This window comes from Hippichthys cyanospilos, chromosome 2, assembly GCF_059441005.1.
Source record: "Hippichthys cyanospilos isolate Australia breed blue-spotted pipefish chromosome 2, RoL_Hcya_1.0, whole genome shotgun sequence".
In the NCBI taxonomy this organism is placed as follows: Eukaryota; Metazoa; Chordata; class Actinopteri; order Syngnathiformes; family Syngnathidae; genus Hippichthys; species Hippichthys cyanospilos.
The window spans coordinates 9,927,902-9,949,477 of NC_142370.1; the positions used below are offsets into that span (position 1 = coordinate 9,927,902).

At 41.2% G+C, this 21,576-nt stretch overlaps 1 protein-coding gene across 1 annotated transcript; it reads left to right on the top strand.

The window, feature by feature from the left end:
* The first annotated feature begins 689 nt into the window (after positions 1–689).
* On the top strand, positions 690–21,302 carry LOC148427191 (dynein axonemal heavy chain 12-like). Its single transcript, XM_088409131.1, has 73 exons — positions 690–778; positions 1,907–2,033; positions 2,134–2,160; positions 2,249–2,438; positions 2,524–2,593; positions 2,959–3,117; positions 3,180–3,375; positions 4,105–4,293; positions 4,363–4,516; positions 4,601–4,692; positions 4,774–4,952; positions 5,038–5,173; positions 5,257–5,382; positions 5,466–5,600; positions 5,809–6,002; positions 6,076–6,316; positions 6,402–6,587; positions 6,667–6,867; positions 6,944–7,138; positions 7,210–7,331; positions 7,411–7,546; positions 7,620–7,766; positions 7,862–7,981; positions 8,144–8,300; positions 8,402–8,574; positions 8,646–8,798; positions 8,875–9,114; positions 9,214–9,459; positions 9,534–9,653; positions 9,764–9,873; positions 9,939–10,122; positions 10,203–10,343; positions 10,437–10,520; positions 10,678–10,866; positions 10,977–11,096; positions 11,205–11,390; positions 11,459–11,610; positions 11,682–11,820; positions 11,894–12,060; positions 12,141–12,396; positions 12,486–12,782; positions 12,926–13,104; positions 13,243–13,435; positions 13,528–13,689; positions 13,754–13,948; positions 14,026–14,159; positions 14,236–14,398; positions 14,479–14,559; positions 14,639–14,815; positions 14,895–15,026; positions 15,155–15,244; positions 15,314–15,454; positions 15,535–15,776; positions 15,863–16,010; positions 16,089–16,234; positions 16,377–16,591; positions 16,680–16,872; positions 16,952–17,144; positions 17,235–17,407; positions 17,585–17,725; positions 17,810–17,968; positions 18,044–18,339; positions 18,417–18,670; positions 18,741–18,881; positions 18,955–19,092; positions 19,161–19,394; positions 19,468–19,656; positions 19,865–19,968; positions 20,047–20,251; positions 20,310–20,447; positions 20,560–20,651; positions 20,763–20,830; positions 20,959–21,302. The coding sequence occupies exons 1-73, from the start codon at positions 690–692 to the stop codon at positions 21,147–21,149; spliced, it is 11,832 nt and encodes a 3,943-aa protein (XP_088265257.1). The 3' UTR covers positions 21,150–21,302.
* The last annotated feature ends 274 nt before the right edge of the window (positions 21,303–21,576 follow it).

Here is a 21,576-nt window from a genome sequence, read left to right on the forward strand (position 1 = left end):
AATTTGAATGTTTTTCTCGATTTTACTCTGAAATGTACTTATAAATGAAAAGTAAAATGGTGCAAAGTCAACTGCACGCTAACCGATCACAGATCCTTACTGCATAGTGTTTATAGAGTATCGACAAAAATATTTAGAGAGTAACTTGTAAATAAAACGGTTTATCAGCGTACAATACTTTATCTAGTATAAAGTATTTTTGTGGCAATTACATACACACAACACATTTTTGATCACTGATCAGTCTACCCCTCTCCCCAATCCCGTTCCTTTTATAATTTGAATGTTTTGTGTTTTAACTACATGATTTGTTTTATTGGACGTATTCCCACGAATTCCTAGTCACTGAATTCATAGTTAAACACAAGTGGAGCAACAATACACACATTCAAGGAAAAGCGAGGGTTTAACAAGCCCCGCCTTTTTTCTGAGTAGACTTGGTGGTGGTGTTTCTATGGCAACGACGCGCCGACGTATGCCGCACAAAACTCAGTGCGGATGTTGTCAGTCGGATTCTTTTAGTAAAATATTCAAGCCCTGTAAACATTGTGTAAATGAAGAGGCGCGTGATATCCAAATGGTAAGTAACCTTAGAGATAAATGTTATCCATCAGTAAATAATAAAATGTCTCTATTCAGGCGCATTTGATATTTAACAATAAAAATGTGACTATAATTTGTTGCTAGAAATGCCAGCTAAGCAGAGACACTTCACCCACAATCAACTTTTGGAACAACGATGGAGGAAAGTGCAACAACAGCGACTCCATTTACCAATGTATGTTTCAACCGAAATTGTAATTGGCCAAAGAGCGCACCATGTAAAAACTCTGGTTAAGGTCGAAAACCCGTTTATACTCTTTTACTTGAGAGAAAATAAAAATGAAAAAAAAAAAAAAAAAAAAGAACAGACTCCGATAGCACAGAACAGAAAATCAATTTAAATGTCAACGGTTTATCATGCATGTTTTGATAAAAAGGGACAAATAAATAAATAAGTAAACTGCTCTCTTCTTCTATCTGCTTGTAAAGTTATTAGAAATTAAAGACAATAAACGAGCAAAAGTTGGATAAAGCCTTCATTAAATAGTTCATACATGAAAAAAAATACCATAACATTAACAAAATTTCCCACTTGCAAAATCCAGCTAACATTAACAGATTTCTTTTTTCAATTATACAAATGGCTTTTTAATGACTAAAGCCGTTGGCATGTTCTATGCAATGACCTACAAAAACCATTCTCGGAGCCAACAACATCAAATAACCCTTTTGGAGGTGAAAAAGAAAATCTTTATAATATAATAATAATTTTTACACTGTTATCATCCTCCAAAAGTTTTTTTTTTAATCGTTAAAAAGTAGAAATAAAAACCTGTTTTAAATATAAGGGCTAACAGTATTTAAAAACAATTCTGGAAAGTTCCGTCACATAGTATCCAAATCCAAACAAACCTACATTGTGGTCAGGGGTGGCCATGGCCACTCTCACACTCTCTGCCCACCGTTTTGGCAACCTCCAAACCTTTCAATATACTATATGTAATTTTTCTGCCATTTTTACATGTAGGCAGCCTTTGCAGACATTTAAATACCTCCTAGTTATTTATATTAAGTTCACATTTACATTTCAATTTACATAATAAAGTAAAATTCATTATTTTTTGTTCATAAAAAACTGACTTTGCACGCCAACCCTGACCAACCCTCACTGAGGCGTTGTGACACCATCAGGGCCATTGCCCTGATCAGAATCTACTTGACTGGCTGAGTATATGGCAAACATGAAATTAACTGAGAGCGGTATGATAGCGAAGAAAAAAAAGTGTGCACACTTGAGACCATTACACAAATGTTCCAAATAAAGAGTCATTCTGCTGCACACAGACTGTCGATCATTTTGCAGGCCAATTGGCTTCCTGCAAAGTGGCAGCTGCATGGCTGTGTCCCAAGCAGTGGAAGCTTACAAGCAGAGCAAAGAGAGGGGTAGAGATGAATGCAGCCCATCAGCAGAACCACAATTACCTTCAAGTGTAAGTCATATCTGGCATGTTCTTACAAATCAATGTTAACACAACTGTAAAAAATCATCTACTGAGAAAATAATTAAAAAAAATCATAATAATATTACAGATGCAAAGTGAGGATCAAAAAGAGAGGGTGAGTACATTCTGAAAGCAAATTCTAGTTGGGGAGTCGAATGGCATTTTCATTTGAAAAGTTGAGCCACAAATTTCTTTGTGTTTAGATGAACTACATATTCTTGAGACAGTGTGTGGAAAGCCGCCCAGTAATCCCAATCCCACAGGAGTGGTTGGACTCCATCGAGGGTCAAATCCCTCCTCAACTTAAAGACAGCCCTCAGAAAAATAAAATCTTGCAGCAGCTCCGTGCGGAAATCGGCGATAATTTCCATGATATTATCATCAAACACACAGGTACTGACAATTTGTGTGTATGTGTGTGATGTACACCAACACTGAAATACTATATGTCTAACAACACGATATGCATTGATTTAAGTGGACACATTCCTGAATGATCCGGAATGGGAAGATCCTGTCCCACTAAAGCATGTATCTCTTCCGCTTGAGTAAGTCTTTTATGGTCACATATGATTTGTCCTCGCAGAAAATCCTCTTGAGACCCAGCCCATTTGTTTGTGCTAGCTGTAGTAGACATTTGTTTTTAGCCAAGTTTCTTTTTTTGTTTTTTTTGTTTTTTTTTACACACACTAGCTACCCTACCAAGTCCTGGTGTGCTCGAGAGAGGACATCCTGGCCTTTCAAGTGACATCTCATGTTTGGGTGGAATGCATTTCATGTTGCTGTCTTGCTGAAACAAAATGGACACAACTTTGGACACATATGAATACACTGGGTCTCAGGAGGATGCACTGTGCATATAGGCATTAATTAAGTTTATTTGGCACCTATGTAAAATAACTTTGTTTTGCAGTGTTCTTGAATTTTCCAAAACACGACAAGAGAGCTTTGTCACTAACAGAAAGTTGATCTTGGAAAATCTGCACCTTCTACATCCCATAATGCAAACGATTTTGGACAATGGACATGCGACATTTTCTTCGATGACCTTGGTGGATCTGACGGGATACAGGTATGTCACCGGCCTGACAGCAAAGAATGTTAAGTAAGACAGAGCGTGTTGTTGTTGTTCAGGGCTTTGGGACCCGTTGATAGCAAGGCACTGCAAAAAGAGCTAGCCGTAAAATGTGAGGCAGAAGAGGAGCAGATCATGAATACCTGGTTCCCGAAAGTCATCAATTTGCTAACAAGTCCAAAAACACTGAAATCAGTAAAAGAAGAGGTCATGGATGCCTTCTTTGACTGCGCGTGCACCCTCATCTCCAATCAGGTGAAGTTCTGCCACCACACTTAATCCAAAAAAGGATGCCTTTTCATTTTTATTTTGTTTCAGTTTTGTACGGGTTTATTTATTTTCCTCATACTGATAACAGATGATGCCAAAAATTTATTAAATTTGACCTATCTGGATGGTAGCGATGTGTCCGACTGATCCTTTGGTTAAAAATACCATCTAGAATGGTATTTTATTGAAACAAATCTATATTGGTGAGAAGACCAAATTGGTCATTTTCATCAAGATATCATCAAGATTTGAACTGCCGGAAATGACGATGAAAATGCCATTAAACTTACAAAAATGACAGCCGATGACAAAGGGAATATAAATGACAGAAAATCCTCTGCAATTTAGAGTGTTCATTATACCTACCATGTATGTTATTGGAATGTGGGAGGAAATCAAAGAACCTACACCGAAATGATCATAGATTTGAATCCTTGACCTCTGTACTGAGAGGCAGAAATGCTAAACAGTGAAAATAGCAAATAGTCCCTTACAGCATAATAAACTGTAATATACATGTATTATATTAGAACCAAGCTGATTGTAATTCCATTGGTTGTTTTGCTAAAAAATAAAATAAAACATAACCAGCTGATGTAACTAATGTCATTTTAATCAACAAGATTGGTAGTTCTCTTTTGAACCAATCTGTTTTTGTGTTCGCCTTGATGACAAATTTGGAATCTACGTATTTGTTTTTTTTTACATTCCCAGCTGAAAGCCATGCTTCAGCGGAGTGTGGAGGCATTCGTCTACCCATTTCATCCGGACAATTGCCACTGCTTACCCATCTTTCACATGACCTTGACATTTCATGATGAACAGATGGGAATATACCCCACTTTACTGGAGCTTGAAGCAGACATCTTTGAAATCCTCAATGTCATTACAAATACACTGCAGGTAAGGTTGTTTATAGGAGATCTTTTAGTGTCAAATCCTCACCCCCTAATCGATGATTTTGATCCATAGAAAGTGCAGACGGTTCAGTCATGGCTGGCGGAATCCACATCTGCGTACGTGGATGCCAAGGCCCCTGATCACACGCTTGCTTGGGCTCGTTTCACTGTCTCATCAACGGTGCGCAAGCATCTAGAAGAACCTGCCCAATATTTTCAAAATTATGGTGATGGGAATTTCAAATTATTTCATCATCCAGCCAATTAATTTAGAGCATGCTTTTCTAACATGTAATTAAAATATTTTGTAGTTGACAACTATGACTGGTTAGTCAATGGAACTGCTCAGACACGTGTTGAGACCTTTGTGGAAGAAAGTCATTCTTTTGCAGAATATATTAAGGTGGGTGCTTACTGTAACTTCTTGACTGTACTGTACCACTGCTTCCTGATAGTATTCGTGTGTGATTTGACTGTTTTTCAGCAAGTGGAAGAGTTTCGTGACTTATCAAGGAAGCTGAGCAACTTCCCAACAAAGGTTCACTTTCCAATGGTCCAATTGCATTGTGGGAATCTGAACCAGGCACTGGCTAAAAAAGCTAAAGCTTATGCTGAAATACTGATCACCAACATGAAAAGTAAACACACCAAGCAAAATCTACAGTGAGTCTCATGTTTAAAGTGTGTTTGTCAATGTTGAAGAGGACGCCTTCACTGCAAGTAAATGTGTGTGGGTTTTTTTTTTAAGGATTTGCGCTGATTTTGAAACCATACAAGGAAATGCTTTGAATGTGCCAAAGACAACAGCTGACATGGCTAAAATTATTGACTACATTCAAAAGGCTAAGACACAGAGTATTGGACTTCTTCAGGAAAAGATCAAAGTAAAAAACACAGCTGTGCAACTGCTTTTAAGCTTTTTGAGTCATTTTATTATACATCTTCCAATGTTGTTATGATCTGACAGAAAGCCCACAGCAGATTGAGCTACCTTCTAGATGTCCACATATTTGAAACTGAAGACCTGGAACTCAATTCAACTGTCTTCATGTGGCCGTTGAAAATTCAAGAGATCTTTGAACTCAACGATGAGGTTATGCGCCTGTCTGATCAAACAGGTATTATAGTAGTGTTCTTTTCAAGTGTGATAATGGAATGGACATATTGTTTTTTCAGGTTTTGCAGGAGGCCAAGAGAAAAGGCGAGATGGAATTGGTTGCTAAAAGAGAAAGGGTTGCCGTTCATCTGGCCAAGTTGGAACGAAGGGTTGAAGAATTTCCTCACTGTTCTGAGCTTGATATGATGCAACAGGTACGGTCAGTCATTTGTACTCTTGAAATTTGGGGATAGGGTTTGCAAGTCGGACCATAAATTCATATTATGATTTCATGAATTCTTTCAAAGTACCTTCCTCACTCATCTCATAAACAATAAAAGTATACCTACTGATCAGATAATGGTCAGGTCATATGCAGGATTTGACAATCTATCAATTATGTTTAACTTTATTTTTTGACAGTACTTGACAGAGGTTCGAACAGTTCAGAACCTTCTTCAGGAGGCGGAGGAAACAATTGCTGACATCCACAAAGATGAGAAGTTCCATCAGTGGGAACAAACATATTACCCACAAGTGGAGGTCATCAGAAACAGTGTTGATGAGTACCAAAAGTTGTTTGGACTTCTTCTAAAGTGGCAGCGTGCAAAGAGCAGGTCTGCCATTATGCCGTAGCTTATGTCACATGATTTGTTTTGGTATTTCCTCAACTATTTTCTCCGGGAATAGCTGGATGGACGGTTCTTTTGTGGACCTCAATGGTGAAGGAATGGAAGTAAAAGTGGAGGAATTCTTCAGGGAGATCTTCAAGATATTAAAGCTCTTTCAGCAAAAAAAGAGCAAGTGTCAACAGGACACCAGTAAAAAAAATGGACTTTCCAGACGACGGCGTGTTGAAGAAGATATAAACAAGGATGTGAAACCTACACTCATGTGCTCCACTGTGTTAGAGCAAGTCAAAGAGTTCAAGGTACCAAATGCATTTTTTGTTGAAACTGCTTATAATGGTTTACTCGGGAATACTTTCTCACTCTGGATAACTTTTTATTTTACAGGAGCACCTCCCTCTACTGACTGTCCTGTGTAATCCGGGCATTCGAGATCGCCACTGGCAGCAGATGTCAGAGATTGTTGGCTATGACCTCACTCCGAATGCTGGTACAACACTACGCAAAGTTCTCAAACAAAACCTGACGCCATACCTGGAAAGCTTCGAATCCATAAGTGCTGCTGCTAGTAAAGTAAGGATTTGAGCGGTTTTATGTTTGAGAAGAAAAATAATAAGTTAATAAGCATGTATTCTCATATTCTGATTTGCAGGAGTTTTCCATGGAGAAAGCCATGAAAAGCATGGTGACTGCTTGGGATAGTGTTTCTCTCCAGCATCAGCCTTACAGAGACACTGGTGTGTCTATCCTGACTGCTTTGGATGAAATTCAAGCAATGCTAGATGACCAAATTGTGAAAACTCAGACAATGAGGAACTCACCGTTCATCAAGCCCCTTGAAAAAGAGATCAAGGTTACATAACCCATATAATGACAAAATGTATAAGGACAGCAATAAATGGTTTTCACTAAACTTGTTTTTGATTTAGATTTGGGAGGAGCGTCTTCTGCGTATTCAAGAAACCATTGAAGAGTGGCTGAAGGTACAGGCACAATGGCTTTACCTTGAGCCCATATTCTGTTCGGCTGACATCATGCAGCAGATTCCAGAAGAAGGACGGCTTTTTCAGATTGTTGACAAAAACTGGAAGGAGGTCATGCAGCATTGTGTTAAAGACTCAAAGGTAATTGTCAACCTAAGTAACGATAACAAAGGTCACTTGATGACAACAATTATGAAATTGTCCTCTACCAGCTTCTTGAGGCAACCTCAATGCCTGGCCTACTTGAAAAACTTCAAGAGTCCAACAGCCACCTGGACACCATCATGAAAGGACTAAATAACTATCTGGAGAAAAAGCGTCTCTTTTTTCCAAGGTGAGCAAAACAACATTGTTTTCATTTCGTTTTACAGTTTCTGTGATCTCAAATTGTTGCATTGCTGCTTGTCACTCAGGTTCTTCTTTCTGTCCAATGATGAAATGCTGGAAATTCTTTCTGAGACTAAGGACCCACTGCGTGTCCAGCCCCATCTGAGGAAGTGCTTTGAGGGTATTGCCAAGCTACACTTTCTACCAAATCTTGATATTCAGGTAGGCACTGGCTGTACATAGAAACAATGTAGTTTGTTGATGGACTTTCTCAGAGGCTGACTGTTTTTTGCAGGCCATGTACAGCAGTGAAGGGGAGTGTGTTGAGCTAATCCAACTCATCTCCACAGCTGAAGCTAAAGGAGCAGTGGAAAAGTGGTTGGTACAAGTGGAAGACTTAATGATTCGCAGTATCAAAGATGTAGTGGATCAGTCCAGAACGGTGAGATGACTTAGCTGAAATTAAGCAAATATCAAAGTTGGGTTGCAATGAATGTAAGATATCAGCTATTTTTAGTGGAATTGGTGTCTTGCCAGGCTTATGCCAAAAGCCCTCGGAATCAGTGGGTGAAGGAGTGGCCAGGCCAGGTGGTGATCTGTACCTCGCAAATGTTCTGGACCCTCGAGGTCCATGAAGCCATCAGGACAGGGGCTGAAGTATGTAAGGTTTCCAAAAATGTGATGACTAACGAATAATTTACTTAAAATGACAAATACTATTCATGCACTCATGGTGATCAAATAATCTGTAACTGACTTTACTTTGTGATACCTTCAAGCTGATGAAGTGGGTAATGATGTCTTTAACTGCCTCTATAGGGTGTGAAAGATTACTTCCAACAACTCCAGAAACAGCTGAATGATATTGTGGAGTTGGTGAGAGGGCCACTACCCAAACAAACACGGATTACTCTGGGAGCATTAGTGACGATTGATGTCCATGCCAGAGATGTGGTCATGGAGCTCATTGAGCACGGTAGTCCATGGCACAAATCCTACATTCATAAAGCTATGACAAAGTTTTACCACTACTCAGTGAAAATACATTACAAGTGTGTTTATATGCATTATTTATAGGTGTTGAAAATGAAAGTGATTTCCGATGGCTAGCACAGCTTCGTTATTACTGGAGCAACGGGGATGTTCGAGTTCGCATCATGAACTGTGATGTTAAGTATGCATATGAATATTTGGGGAACTCTCCCCGACTGGTCATCACCCCACTGACTGACAGATGCTACAGAACTCTGGTATACTTAAGACAGTTTTCAGACAACGGTGTCCGTCGCTTTTTCAAATGTGTCTATTGATGCTATTACAGATTGGGGCATTTTACCTCCATTTGGGTGGAGCACCCGAGGGTCCAGCTGGAACTGGAAAGACAGAAACCACCAAGGATTTAGCCAAAGCATTAGCTGTGCAATGCGTCGTCTTCAACTGTTCAGATGGACTGGATTATCTTGCTATGGGCAAAGTAACATCAAAAACATTGTAGCCTACCCTGATGCTGCTTTCTGCTTCTAACAAAGCTCTTTGGTGCAATTTCTCAGTTTTTCAAAGGTTTGGCTTCATCTGGAGCGTGGGCTTGCTTTGATGAATTCAACCGTATTGAGCTCGAGGTCTTGTCTGTAGTGGCCCAGCAAGTCCTCTGCATCCAGAGGGCTATTGAGATGGGTTTGGAGTACTTTGACTTTGAAGGGACCATACTTAAACTCAACCCCAACTGTTTTGTGTCCATCACAATGAATCCTGGTTACGCGGGTCGCTCTGAACTCCCTGACAACCTCAAGGTCTCCTGACTTAATCAATCCCGACATACTGACTGATTTATCACAAAAGTGTCTTTCTGTCCATTTGTAACCTGACGGCGTACTTTTATGTTTCTTCAGGTGTTGTTTCGAACAGTGACCATGATGGTCCCTAACTACGCTCTGATAGCAGAGATCTCGCTCTATTCCTACGGATTCCTCAACGCCAAGCCTCTGTCAGTCAAGATCGCAATGACTTACAGGCTCTGTTCAGAGCAACTCTCCTCCCAGTTCCATTACGATTATGGCATGAGGGCTGTCAAAGCTGTGCTTGTGGCTGCAGGAAATCTCAAGCTCAAGTATCCTGACGAAAATGAGGACATTCTGGTATTTTTGTCAGCCATTGTCTTCTATCGAGTCCAAACTCTTTATTGATGGAGGTTTTCTGTCTTTGCGTTTAGCTTCTGAGGTCTATAAAAGATGTTAACGAGCCCAAGTTTCTTTCCCATGATATCCCACTGTTCAATGGAATCACAAGCGATTTATTCCCTGGCATCTCTCTTCCTGAGGCAGACTATGAGGTGTGTCTGTCTGTCTTGATTTTTTTTTTGTCTTGTCGGATGCTGAGTCATCTTTGGTTCATAAAGTATGTCATAAACCTTCATAAACTATATGATTATTTCCTCTGCAGTTGTTTTTAGAAGTCGCAAAAGAGTGTTGTAAAAAACACAATGTCCAGTCAACACAGATCTTCATCAGGAAGATGATCCAGACATATGAGATGATGACAGTCAGGCATGGGTATGCTACTATTTCTTACAGCGTGGATCAGCAAGACTTTGAAAGTTCTAACTTTTATGCTTTAGGTTCATGCTAGTGGGTGAGCCATTTGCGGGGAAGACCAAAGTACTCCATGTTCTTGCTGACACACTGATTCTGATGAATGAAAAAGGCTATGGAGAGGAGGAAAAGGTCATTTTCAAGACGTTAAATCCAAAGTCTATTACCATGGGGCAACTTTTTGGCCAGTTTGATCTTGTTTCTCATGAGGTGGGCCCTTTAACTTGAATCCTAATGTATTCAATCAATAAATTGTTTTATTGTGCTAGTATTTTCTATTTTGTTTATAGTGGACAGACGGTGTAGTGGCCAACACGTTTCGTGAGTATGCATCTGCGGAAACACCAGAGCGTAAATGGGTTGTGTTTGATGGACCCATAGATACATTGTGGATTGAAAGTATGAACACTGTGCTGGATGACAACAAAAAGGTACAATCAATATACAGTTGATGCACATAAATCGGATTTTTCCCTCAATTTATTAACACAATCTTTACTGTTTGTACTGTATTCACATCGCAGTTGTGTTTGATGAGTGGAGAAATTATCCAAATGTCCAATCAGATGAGTCTCATTTTTGAAGCGATGGATCTCTCACAGGCCTCTGTAAGTTTGGAGTGACTGAACAACTTGTGTTTCAAATAAAGTTACACTAACTTAATTTATTGGACGTTGGGCATTCGCAATCATTGCCAAGTGTGACACAATGAGTGCCAAATGCGACATAATGGTGGTAAGCTTTGAAAATGCTTTCCCCTGGCAGCCTGCCACAGTCAGTCGATGTGGTATGATCTACATGGAACCTTCTCAGTTGGGCTGGGAGCCTTTAGTGACCTCCTGGATGAACACACTTCCTGAGGTTTTGCAAAATCCTATCCACAAGAATCTACTAATAGAACTCTTTCACTGGTTGCTGCCACCTGCTTTCAGTATAGTGCGCAAGCACTGCAGGGTAAATATCACTAAACGCTTGAGTAACTGAGATGCAAAATCCCAAGGGAGTTTCTACCAATTTGGAACAATTCATGAATGTTGTCGTGTCATAAATTTCTTGTTGAACAGGAAATTGTGCCCACAACCAACTGGAACACATCGGTGTCTTTATGTCGACTGTTTGAGATGCTGCTAAAAGAACCTCTAAAGACAGAGAAAAATGATAAAATTATTCGCACCTGGCTCATGGTAAAAATATTTATGATTTGTGACAATAATATCTATCAACTTGCACTTAAACAATGATACCCCTTGTTCAATAAAAATTTCATTTGTTTATCTCTCTTGGTTTTGCAGGCAGCCTTTTCCTTCTCCCTTGTGTGGGCTGTGGGTGGAAGTTGCGATTCTCAAAGCAGGGAGAAGTTTAGTGAGTTTGTTAGGGATACAGTGTTGGGAAGGACAGCCAATCCAATTCCTGAAGTAGTGAGCAAATGGGAGTGCCCAGTGGATGAGAAAGGCCTGGTGTATGACTATTTCTATGAGGTACCCTCGAATCACAATATTCAGAAGCTTTTTCTCTCTTGTAAAGGCTCATCTAATTTCTTGTTCAGTTTCAAGGAAAAGGCAAATGGATTCACTGGAATGATGCCATCAAAAATGTCAGCTTAGGGGATAAAACCACAAAAGTGCAGGACATCATTGTTCCCACCATTGACTCAGTCCGCTACACCTTTCTGATGGACATTTGCATCACCAATGGATGGTATGTCACGGACATATGATTGGTATGAGTTTGTCTAATTGTGATAACTCAATGCTTCATTCTCTGCTCAGGCCCCTGCTGTTGGCTGGTCCTACTGGCACTGGAAAGTCAGTGTATGTTATGGAGAAGTTGATGAATGGTCTGGACAAAGACCTCTTTTTACCCTTCTCAATCAATTTTTCAGCCCGCACCACTGCCAACCAAACACAGGTCAGATGGACCCACTGATGAATATAAACGTTCTTGCATATTTGCATGGCCTCACTCCTGACTATATTTCCAGAACATAATCATGGCCCAGTTAGATAAAAGGCGGAGAGGTGTGTTCGGCCCTCCCATGGGAAAGAAATACCTCATATTCATAGACGATGTTAATATGCCAGCACTGGAACAGTTCGGGGCTCAGCCTCCTGTGGAGCTTCTTCGACAGTTTATGGATCACAAGAAGTGGTATGAGTCATTGGCACCTAAAGATCAAACAAATAAATGGATCATAGATTATGTTGCTTGACAAATCCATTTTCTGTCAGGTATGACCTGAAGGACACTTCGGGCATCAAACTAGTTGACATTCAGATCATCACAGCCATGGGGCCCCCTGGTGGCGGGAGAAATGCCGTGACATCTCGCTTCCTCCGCCACTTCAACATTTTTAGCATCAATTCTTTCAGTGACGAGACCATGGTTCGCATCTTCTCCATTATGGTGGCGTTCTATCTGAAGAACAATGAATTCCCACCGGAATATTTCACTATTGGCAGCCAAATGGTTACAGCAACCATGGAAGTGAGTCCTTGGGGTAGGACTGATACCCACATTCCTGTCAGCAAACACTTGTCCTTCAATAACTAAGTATTTAAATTGTCTTTTCAAAGGTCTACAAGCAAGCAGTGGAGAACTTGCTTCCAACACCAGCCAAGTCTCACTACACTTTTAATCTCCGGGACTTCTCGCGCGTTATACAAGGTTGCCTACTTATGAAGAGCAAATCTCTGGAGAACAAACGCACTATGATTCGCCTGTTTGTCCACGAGGTCTTCCGCGTCTTTTACGACCGTCTGGTGGATGACAAGGATCGGGCATGGTTCTATCACTTGATGACCAAGATCCTCAAAGATCATTTCAATGAAGCCTTTAACCAGATGTTTGATCATCTGAAGCAAGGCAGTAAAGTATGTTGGTGTAGGGTTTTTTTTTATTATAATTGTGGATTTCTTTCATTCTTTAAACGTGACGACTGAGATCCAATTTGTGATGCTCCAAAGACTGAAGCATAAGGCCGACTAAAATTTTAATTTTAATTTTTATTCGGCAGCTGGTCGAGCAAGACATGAAGACTCTATTGTTTGGTGACTACATGAACCCTCAACTCGAGCCTGTTGACCGTTTATATGCCGAGGTGCCCTCTATAGAAAGCTTTGCTGAGGTGGTGGAGGCATGCCTTCTTGAATACAACCAGATGAACAAGAGCCGCATGAACCTCGTCATCTTTCAGTAAATTACATTCATAGCATTGTTGATGGACTAAATTAAAGCCAATCAAAGCCATCTATGCATAATAATAAAATCTGCTATTAAAAGACACATAATTTTGATAAATGTTGCTGACTCAAGAAATTCTGTTTGATGCAGCTATGTGTTGGAGCACCTGTCTCGTATAAGCCGTGTGTTGAAGCAACCAGGAGGGCATGCTCTCCTGGTAGGAGTGGGAGGCAGCGGGCGCCAGTCCATCACTCGCTTGGCTACGTTTATCGCCCAAATGAGTCTTTTCCAGCCTGAGATTTCGAAGAGCTACAGCATGGTTGAGTGGAGAGATGACCTCAAGGTCAGCGTTGTGTTTGTGATCTGTGTACATTGCAAGTTTTATAAAGTTTGGTCTCTGAGTGTGATGTAACACATTTTAACTTCACATTATAGAAGCTTCTCAAGGATGCAGGTGTGAAGGGTCAAAGAACCGTTTTTTTGCTTACGGATGCTCAGATCAAAGATGAGGCTTTTCTCGAAGACGTGAACAGTGTCCTGAACACAGGAGAAGTACCCAATCTGTTTGCTCCAGATGAGAAACAAGATATCATTGAGGTATGACTGGAATTTTGTGACATTTGCATGTATTTATGCAATCTCACTATCTTTCCATTTCCAGACAGTACGTCACACTGCCCAAGGGAAAAATAAGTGTGCTGAGTTGAGCCATTTGACTCTGTTTGCCTTCTTTGTGGCGCGCTGCAAAGAGAACCTGCATATTGTTGTGGCCTTCAGTCCTATTGGCGAGGCCTTTCGTAATCGCCTGCGACAGTTTCCATCCCTTGTTAATTGCTGCACCATTAATTGGTTCCAGGTACAAAATATGGTATACAAATATGATAAATAATCACTATTTGCTGACTAATTGACACACAATTCTCACCCTGATAGCCATGGCCGGAGGAGGCCCTTGAGCGGGTAGCCAACTCTTTCCTGAAACCGTTGGAAATGAAAGAAGCTGAACGAAAGGAAGTCATCCCCATCTGCAAAACATTTCATACCTCTGCCAGTCAGCTTTCACAGAGGTGGGACACGAGTGCTAAAAGTACAGGTTGATACAGTATTATATATCATGTTCTGCTTGGACCCTTTCTTTTACAGATTCCTCTCTGAGCTAGGTCGTCATAATTACGTGACACCCACATCCTATTTGGAGCTCATGGCAGTGTTCAGTCAGCTCCTCACGAAGAAAAGAGATGCCATTATGAAAGCAAAGAAAAGATATACCAATGGTCTGGAAAAACTTGCCTTTGCTGAATCTCAGGTTCATGAACTGCTTTTTTATCCAAATCACCATGATGTAAAGGTGTAAAAGTTTTCCCTGACAACATTTTACCCCTGAAGGTTGGTGAGATGAAACTGGAGCTGGTAGACCTCCAGCCCAAACTTGAAGCGGCACAAATAGAAAACAATAACATGATGAAGGTAAAAATATGAAGAAGCATCAGCCACATTCAATAGAAATCTCCACAAATGTGTAAACTTCATTGTGATGATCTCATAGATGATCACAGCGGAGTCTGTTGAGGTTGAAGCTACAAGTAAACTTGTGCGTGTTGAAGAGGAGGCCACAGCTGTTCAAGCTGCTGAGGCTCAAGCTCTGAAGGATGAGTGTGATAGTGAATTGGCTGAGGCAATCCCTGCCCTAGAGGAAGCAATTGCAGCTTTGAACACCTTAAAAGTGAGATCCCCTCGATCAGAGAAATTTTTGCCTCGCATGTTACTTCATCTTTGACCTTCATTTGCCTTATAAAATGCAGCCTGCTGACATAACAGTTGTGAAATCCATGAAAAACCCTCCTGCCGGAGTTAAGCTAGTGATGGCAGCCGTCTGTGTAATGAAGGGGATGCCTCCAGATAAGGTGGCAGACCCTTCTGGGTCTGGTAAAAAGGTTTGTTTCATTAAAAACAAACCTTCAAGAAAACAAAACAAAAACATGTCTGCATACTAGAATACAGTACATATCATCAATGAACCCATGGTATTTGGTTTACTGTGAAATTTCCTTTATTGTTTCAGGTTTTGGATTACTGGGGTCCGAGCAAGAAGCTGCTAGGTGACATGAACTTTTTAAGGGATCTTAAAGAATATGATAAGGATAATATTCCTGTAAGTTTTAATCTATTTGCAATAAATTGAGAAAGTTCCCTCGATTAAGTGCTCCCCTCTCTGTTACAGGAGGAATCAGTGCAAAAGATCCGCACTACCTATATGACCAATCCTGACTTTAACCCTGCTAAGGTAGCAAAAGCCTCTTCAGCAGCAGAGGGCCTTTGCAAGTGGGTCAAAGCAATGGAGTCCTATGACAGGGTGGTGAAGGTGTGACTTCTTTTTAATTTTTCTCTTCTTCTAAAAATTAAAGGCACCGATGCTTTTAGACTCACTTTTTTTGCTTCTAGATAGTGGCTCCCAAAAAGACTAAACAAGCAGAGGCTCAGGCGACTCTGGCTTCTGCCATGGCAGAGCTATCTGAGAAAAGAGACAAACTAAAAGAGGTTGAGGACCGTTTAAATGACCTGAAAAGAACATCTGAAGAGAAGACAGTTGAGAAAGCTAAGCTAGAAGCCCAGAGGGATTTGTGTCAAAAGAAATTGGAGAGAGCTGAGAAACTCATCGGTGGTCTGGGTGGGGAGAAAACAAGGTGATAAAAGATTTCTCACAGTTTTTTTTACAGTGTGATCTCAAATTACAGCAATATGCCAAGAAAGAAACATTATTTTTTTTCAGATGGTCCATAGCTGCTGAAGATCTGCAGGCCACATATGACAACCTTACTGGGGATGTCCTCATCTCTGCTGGAGTCATGGCCTACCTGGGCGCTTTCACTGCCAGCTTCAGACAGGACTGCATCACTCAATGGATCAAACTGTGTCAAGTAAATGGTCTTGTTCCTTTATTGACGTACAAAATCTTTTACTTTGATTTCTCTTGTGTATGATTTTTTTTTCTCTAGTCCAAGAGCATTCCATCATCAGATGTCTTCTCTCTCAGTAAGACCCTGGGTGATCCCATTAAAATTAGGGCGTGGAACATCGCAGGCCTTCCCACTGACTCCTTCTCAATTGACAATGGTGTCATTACCAGTAATTCCCGTCGATGGTAAGAAGCTGCTGCATTACTCAGCACTGCAAACTTCAGCTTGAGAGGAAGAGTGCAAATACATGTTCTCTTCCGTTGCAGTATTGTGAAACCATTCATCAGTCTATCCAAAAATGGTTCTCATGAGTCATTTTTCTTTCAGGCCCCTGATGATTGACCCTCAGAATCAGGCCAACAAGTGGGTGAAGAATTCGGAGAAAGAGAACAACCTGCACATTATCAAATTGACGGATGATGACTACATGAGAACTTTGGAAAACTGTATTCAATTTGGAAGCCCCTTGTTGCTTGAAAACGTAGGAGAGGAGTTGGACCCCTCACTGGAACCTCTTCTCCTCAAACAAACCTTCAAACAAAGTGCCCAAAACAAGACACAGCTTTTAACAACAAGTGATTGAAAATTTAATTTCAACATTTTAATGGCGGTCATGTTTGCTTCACTTAGGTGGTGTGGAATGTATCAAACTGGGGGAAAGCGTGATTGAATATGCTGCCGAATTTCGCTTCTACATCACCACAAAGCTGAGGAACCCTCATTATCTACCAGAACTGGCCACCAAGGTGTCTTTGCTCAATTTCATGATCACCCCAGAGGGCTTGGAAGACCAGCTGCTGGGGATTGTGGTTGCCAAAGAAAGGTGCTACATGTTTTGCAGCGTCTTCATTTGAATCTTTGGTCTCTTTGCTCAATCGTTATTCTTTTCATGTGCTTTGCAGGCCAGAACTTGAAGAGGAGAGAAATGCGCTGATCTTGCAGTCTGCTGCAAATAATAGACAACTGAAGGAAACTGAGGACAAGATCCTCGAGACCCTTTCATCGTCAGAGGGAAATATTCTGGAGGATGAGAGTGCCATTCAGGTCCTAGACTCTGCAAAAATCATGTCCAATGAGATCACAAAAAAACAAAAGGCATGTACCTTGCCCAAAAAAGGCGATCTGTATTGCTAATATGATGGATTTTTTTCTGACTATACTGTAATGTCCCGCTAAATTTTCCAGATTGCAGAGGAAACAGAGATCATGATAGCCGAGTCTCGGGAGTGTTACAGATCTATTGCCAAGCATTCGTCTGTACTATTCTTCACCATTGCTGACCTGACGAATATAGACCCAATGTATCAGTACTCTCTCAGCTGGTTTGTCAACCTCTATATAAACTCTATCCAAGACAGGTACGTGATCCACACATAGTGTATGATGATTTTTTTATTGTAAATTTCACAACGTTTGAGTGAGTGCTTTTGAATTCGTTTAATGTTTGAAGATGTCAGATGCAGGGTTTAAGTTGACCCCATAACACCAAGTAACTGGAGTGCTCTGTATTGGATTGTCTTTTTTATGTACTGTAGTAAAAAGTCTAAGATCCTGGAGAAGAGGGTTATGTACCTGGTGGATCACATCACCTATAACTTGTTCTGCAATGTGTGTCGCTCCCTGTTTGAAAAAGATAAACTTCTCTTCGCCTTCATCCTCTGCTGCAATCTGCTTTTGTGAGTGTCACAAACCATTTAGGGAAGACATTGGCGTGTTTGACTTATTCTTCTGTCCGGTGTAAATACTGACATTTCTATCAGGGCAAAAGGTGAGATTGCATTCTCTGACTTGACCTTCTTGATGACGGGAGGTGTCGGCCTGCAGAACAGACTTGCTAATCCGGATCCTAGCTGGCTCCAAGATAAGAGCTGGGATGAAATTTGTAGAGCCAATGAGCTTCCTGGCTTAAAAGGAGTGAAGTAAGTAAACTATGGAAAATTATGTTCTTCATTGAGTTTTTTTTTAATTTAAACTGCTGTACCTTATCTCCACAGAGATGCTTTTCTTGCAAGCCCAGAACTTTTCAAGCCTGTTTTTGACAGCAAAGAACCTTTCAGTGTTCCTTTGCCATCGCCCTGGGATGAACAACTCAATGAGCTGCAGAAGATGATCATTGTCCGCTGCCTCAGGCCTGACAAGATTGTGCCAGCTGTCCACAGATATGTCACAATGAAGATGGGGAAAAACTTTGTTCAGCCGCCCCCCTTTGACCTCAGCAAGAGTTACATGGACTCCAATGCCACCATCCCGCTGGTTTTTGTGCTTTCTCCTGGTGCCGATCCCATGGCTAGTAGGTTCTGCAGTTTACTTCTGAAAGTACTTGCAGCACTGACACTCAAAGACTCATGACACGTTCACGCTTCACAGGCTTACTGAAGTTTGCTACGGACAAGGACATGGGTGGGAACAACTTCCAGTCCATTTCCCTGGGGCAGGGCCAAGGACCCATTGCTTCCAAAATGATATCCACAGCCATGCAGAATGGGACATGGGTGTGTTTGCAGAACTGTCATCTGGCTGTGTCCTGGATGTCCACCCTGGAGAAGATCTGTGAGGAGTTTACTCCCGCAACATGCCATGACGACTTCCGACTTTGGCTCACAAGCTACCCTTCGCCCAAGGTAAAGTGCAATGTGATGCGTGCCAACCTGTGCAGCAGTCTGGCTTTAACTGCCTCCTCCCTGAAACCAGTTTCCAGTGACCCTTCTGCAGAATGGAGTGAAAATGACAAATGAGCCTCCGACAGGACTGCGACTAAACATACTGCAGTCGTATCTTTCAGATCCTATTTGTGACCAAAACTTCTTCAATAATTGCACAAAGAAAGAACTGGTGAGTTAAGAAGGTGCTTACAATATGAATTAACATATGAACAGGTTCATTTCTTACACCATTTGGCTTTTAGGTCTGGGAAAAGCTCCTGTATGGCCTGTGCTTCTTCCACGCCCTTGTTCAGGAGAGAAGGAAGTTTGGCCCACTCGGCTGGAATATTCCTTATGGCTTCAATGAGACTGACCTTCATATAAGTATCAGACAGCTTCAGGTAATCAGTCCCATTCACAAAATTACTCACATCACATTAATCCTAAAGTGTTCTGTCTTTCTCTTTAGTTGTTTATCAATCAATATGATGAGGTGCCTTTCGAGGCCATAACATACCTGACTGGAGAATGCAACTACGGAGGCCGTGTAACTGACAACTGGGATCGGCGCCTCCTCAACACCATGTTGGCTGACTTCTACAACAGGGATGTTGTAGATAAACCTTCTTATCCTTTCTCACCAAGCGGTGAATATGTTGCACCCCCTAAATCTTCCTATGACGACTACCTTCGATTTATCAGGGTAAAGTATTCCATCATATTTTGTCAGTTTGCGAGACATTTAACAGCATAACATTTTCTTTGTGGCATAACAGGAGCTTCCACTCACTCAACACCCAGAAGTATTTGGGATGCACGAAAATGTGGACATTTCCAAGGACCTGCAGCAGACTAAGCTGTTGTTTGATTCACTGCTTCTCACCCAGGGCGGAGGCTCCAAGGGAGGGGGTAGCTCTGGGAGTGATAATGCACTCTACGACATTGCCAATGACATTCTCAAGAAGGTAGGAACGGATTTATTTTTCAGTCGTACGTTCCAAAAGTGATCATGACAAGCTTGACAAATCAAGATGAGGGGGCATCTTGTCGAATCTGTAATTAATGCTTTCAGGGCATGGATGTGATTTTGGATTGAAAAGTATCTATAATGAGTCATATTACATGTATGTCCTGATATTAGAAGCATTAATGGAGTTTATTGAACCTCCTTAGCTTCCAAGTAATTTTGACATCGAAGTATGTCTCACCAAGTACCCGGTGCTCTACGAGGAAAGCATGAACACTGTGCTTGTCCAAGAAATGGAGCGCTACAACACGTATGGAATGGACAAACACACTTTGGAAAAATGTTGACATCAAGTAAAGCCCCTCATCTGAGCTGTTTTACCTTTCAGGCTTTGTAGTGCCATCTGTGTGAGTCTTCAGAATCTGCTAAAAGCCCTCAAGGGTTTAGTAGTGATGGATGCAGAGCTGGAGGGAATTGAAAATAGTTTGGCAGTGGGCAAGGTTCCAGAACAATGGGCCAAACGCTCGTACCCGAGCCTCAAGCCCCTTGGCAGCTACATTCATGACTTTCTCGCAAGGCTCAAGTTTTTGAAGGTGAGTCACAATTGTTTCCACATGACGATGTATTTCACTGGAATTCTGTTTCCCATAGAACTGGTTCAATGAGGGAAAGCCCAGCGTGTTCTGGTTATCGGGGTTCTTCTTCACCCAAGCCTTTCTAACAGGAGCTCTACAGAACTTTGCAAGGAAATACAATGTTCCAATTGACCTCCTGGGCTTTGACTTTGAGGTCAGCATACAGTTTTTTTCCATCACAATCCAACACCTAGTTACATGCTTAAATACTCCCATAAGTCAGCAACGAGTCATTCCATGTGGGATGTTTTGATTCGATACTTTAGGTTCTACCTATTGATCAATCAGACACGCCTCCAAAAGATGGCGTCTACATTAATGGATTGTTTCTTGATGGTGCTCGATGGGACATACAAAGGTAAAGCGATCCACACAAGGGCTGTTCACAAAAATGATCGCTAGTTAAGTGTAAGACAACCATTTAAAAAGCTGTCCCCCAAAATTCCGATTGTTTTGTTTCTCTCATCAGTGGAGTTTTAGCTGAGCAGTATCCCAAAATCCTCTTTGAACCCATGCCCATTATCTGGATAAAACCAAGTACGTATGCATTTGGATGTCCAATTGTATAATAATCATTTTGTGTGTCCCTGCCTAACCCTTCTTGTTTCGTTTCAATGGGTCGTCATTCTTCATAATGTTTTTGCCTCCTACTCTCCATCATGCAGCAAAAGACATCCCAGATGAGTCTGACAGTCGCTACGTTTCTCCTCTATACAAGACCAGCGAGAGAAGAGGCACCCTTTCCACAACTGGACACTCCACCAATTTTGTCATTCCAATGTTGTTACCCTCTGCCAAGCGCCCTCAGCATTGGATCAAGCGTGGTGTGGCGCTACTCTGTCAGCTTGATGACTGACAGAAGCTTTGTGACAGACAATTTGTTGTGACTTCAAATACAGTATGGAGTGTATATGAGCTGGTGAGTAACTGTGTGTTGCAAGTGCACAGGGATCATCGCATAACCTTATAACTGAGCATTTAATTGAAATTAAAAGTATGATCAAACTTATTTTTGCTTGTCTTTATTTAACTAAACAGAAGTTAAATGACAGACTATTCTTTCGAGAGCGCCTTTCATTTAGAGGCTGAGAACATGTCATTCATTTCAATGGTGATGGCATTTTTGGGTCTTAAAGCAAACCTCTAGAGTTGAAAACACTCCGGCGTTATGTTCTCTTAAATACGGGTCAATACACAAAACTTTGCTCAGACCTGTGCCCGTCACGCCTACTTCACTTTACATTATTTTACAATGAAGTAACAAAGCCCCTATATCCCTATAC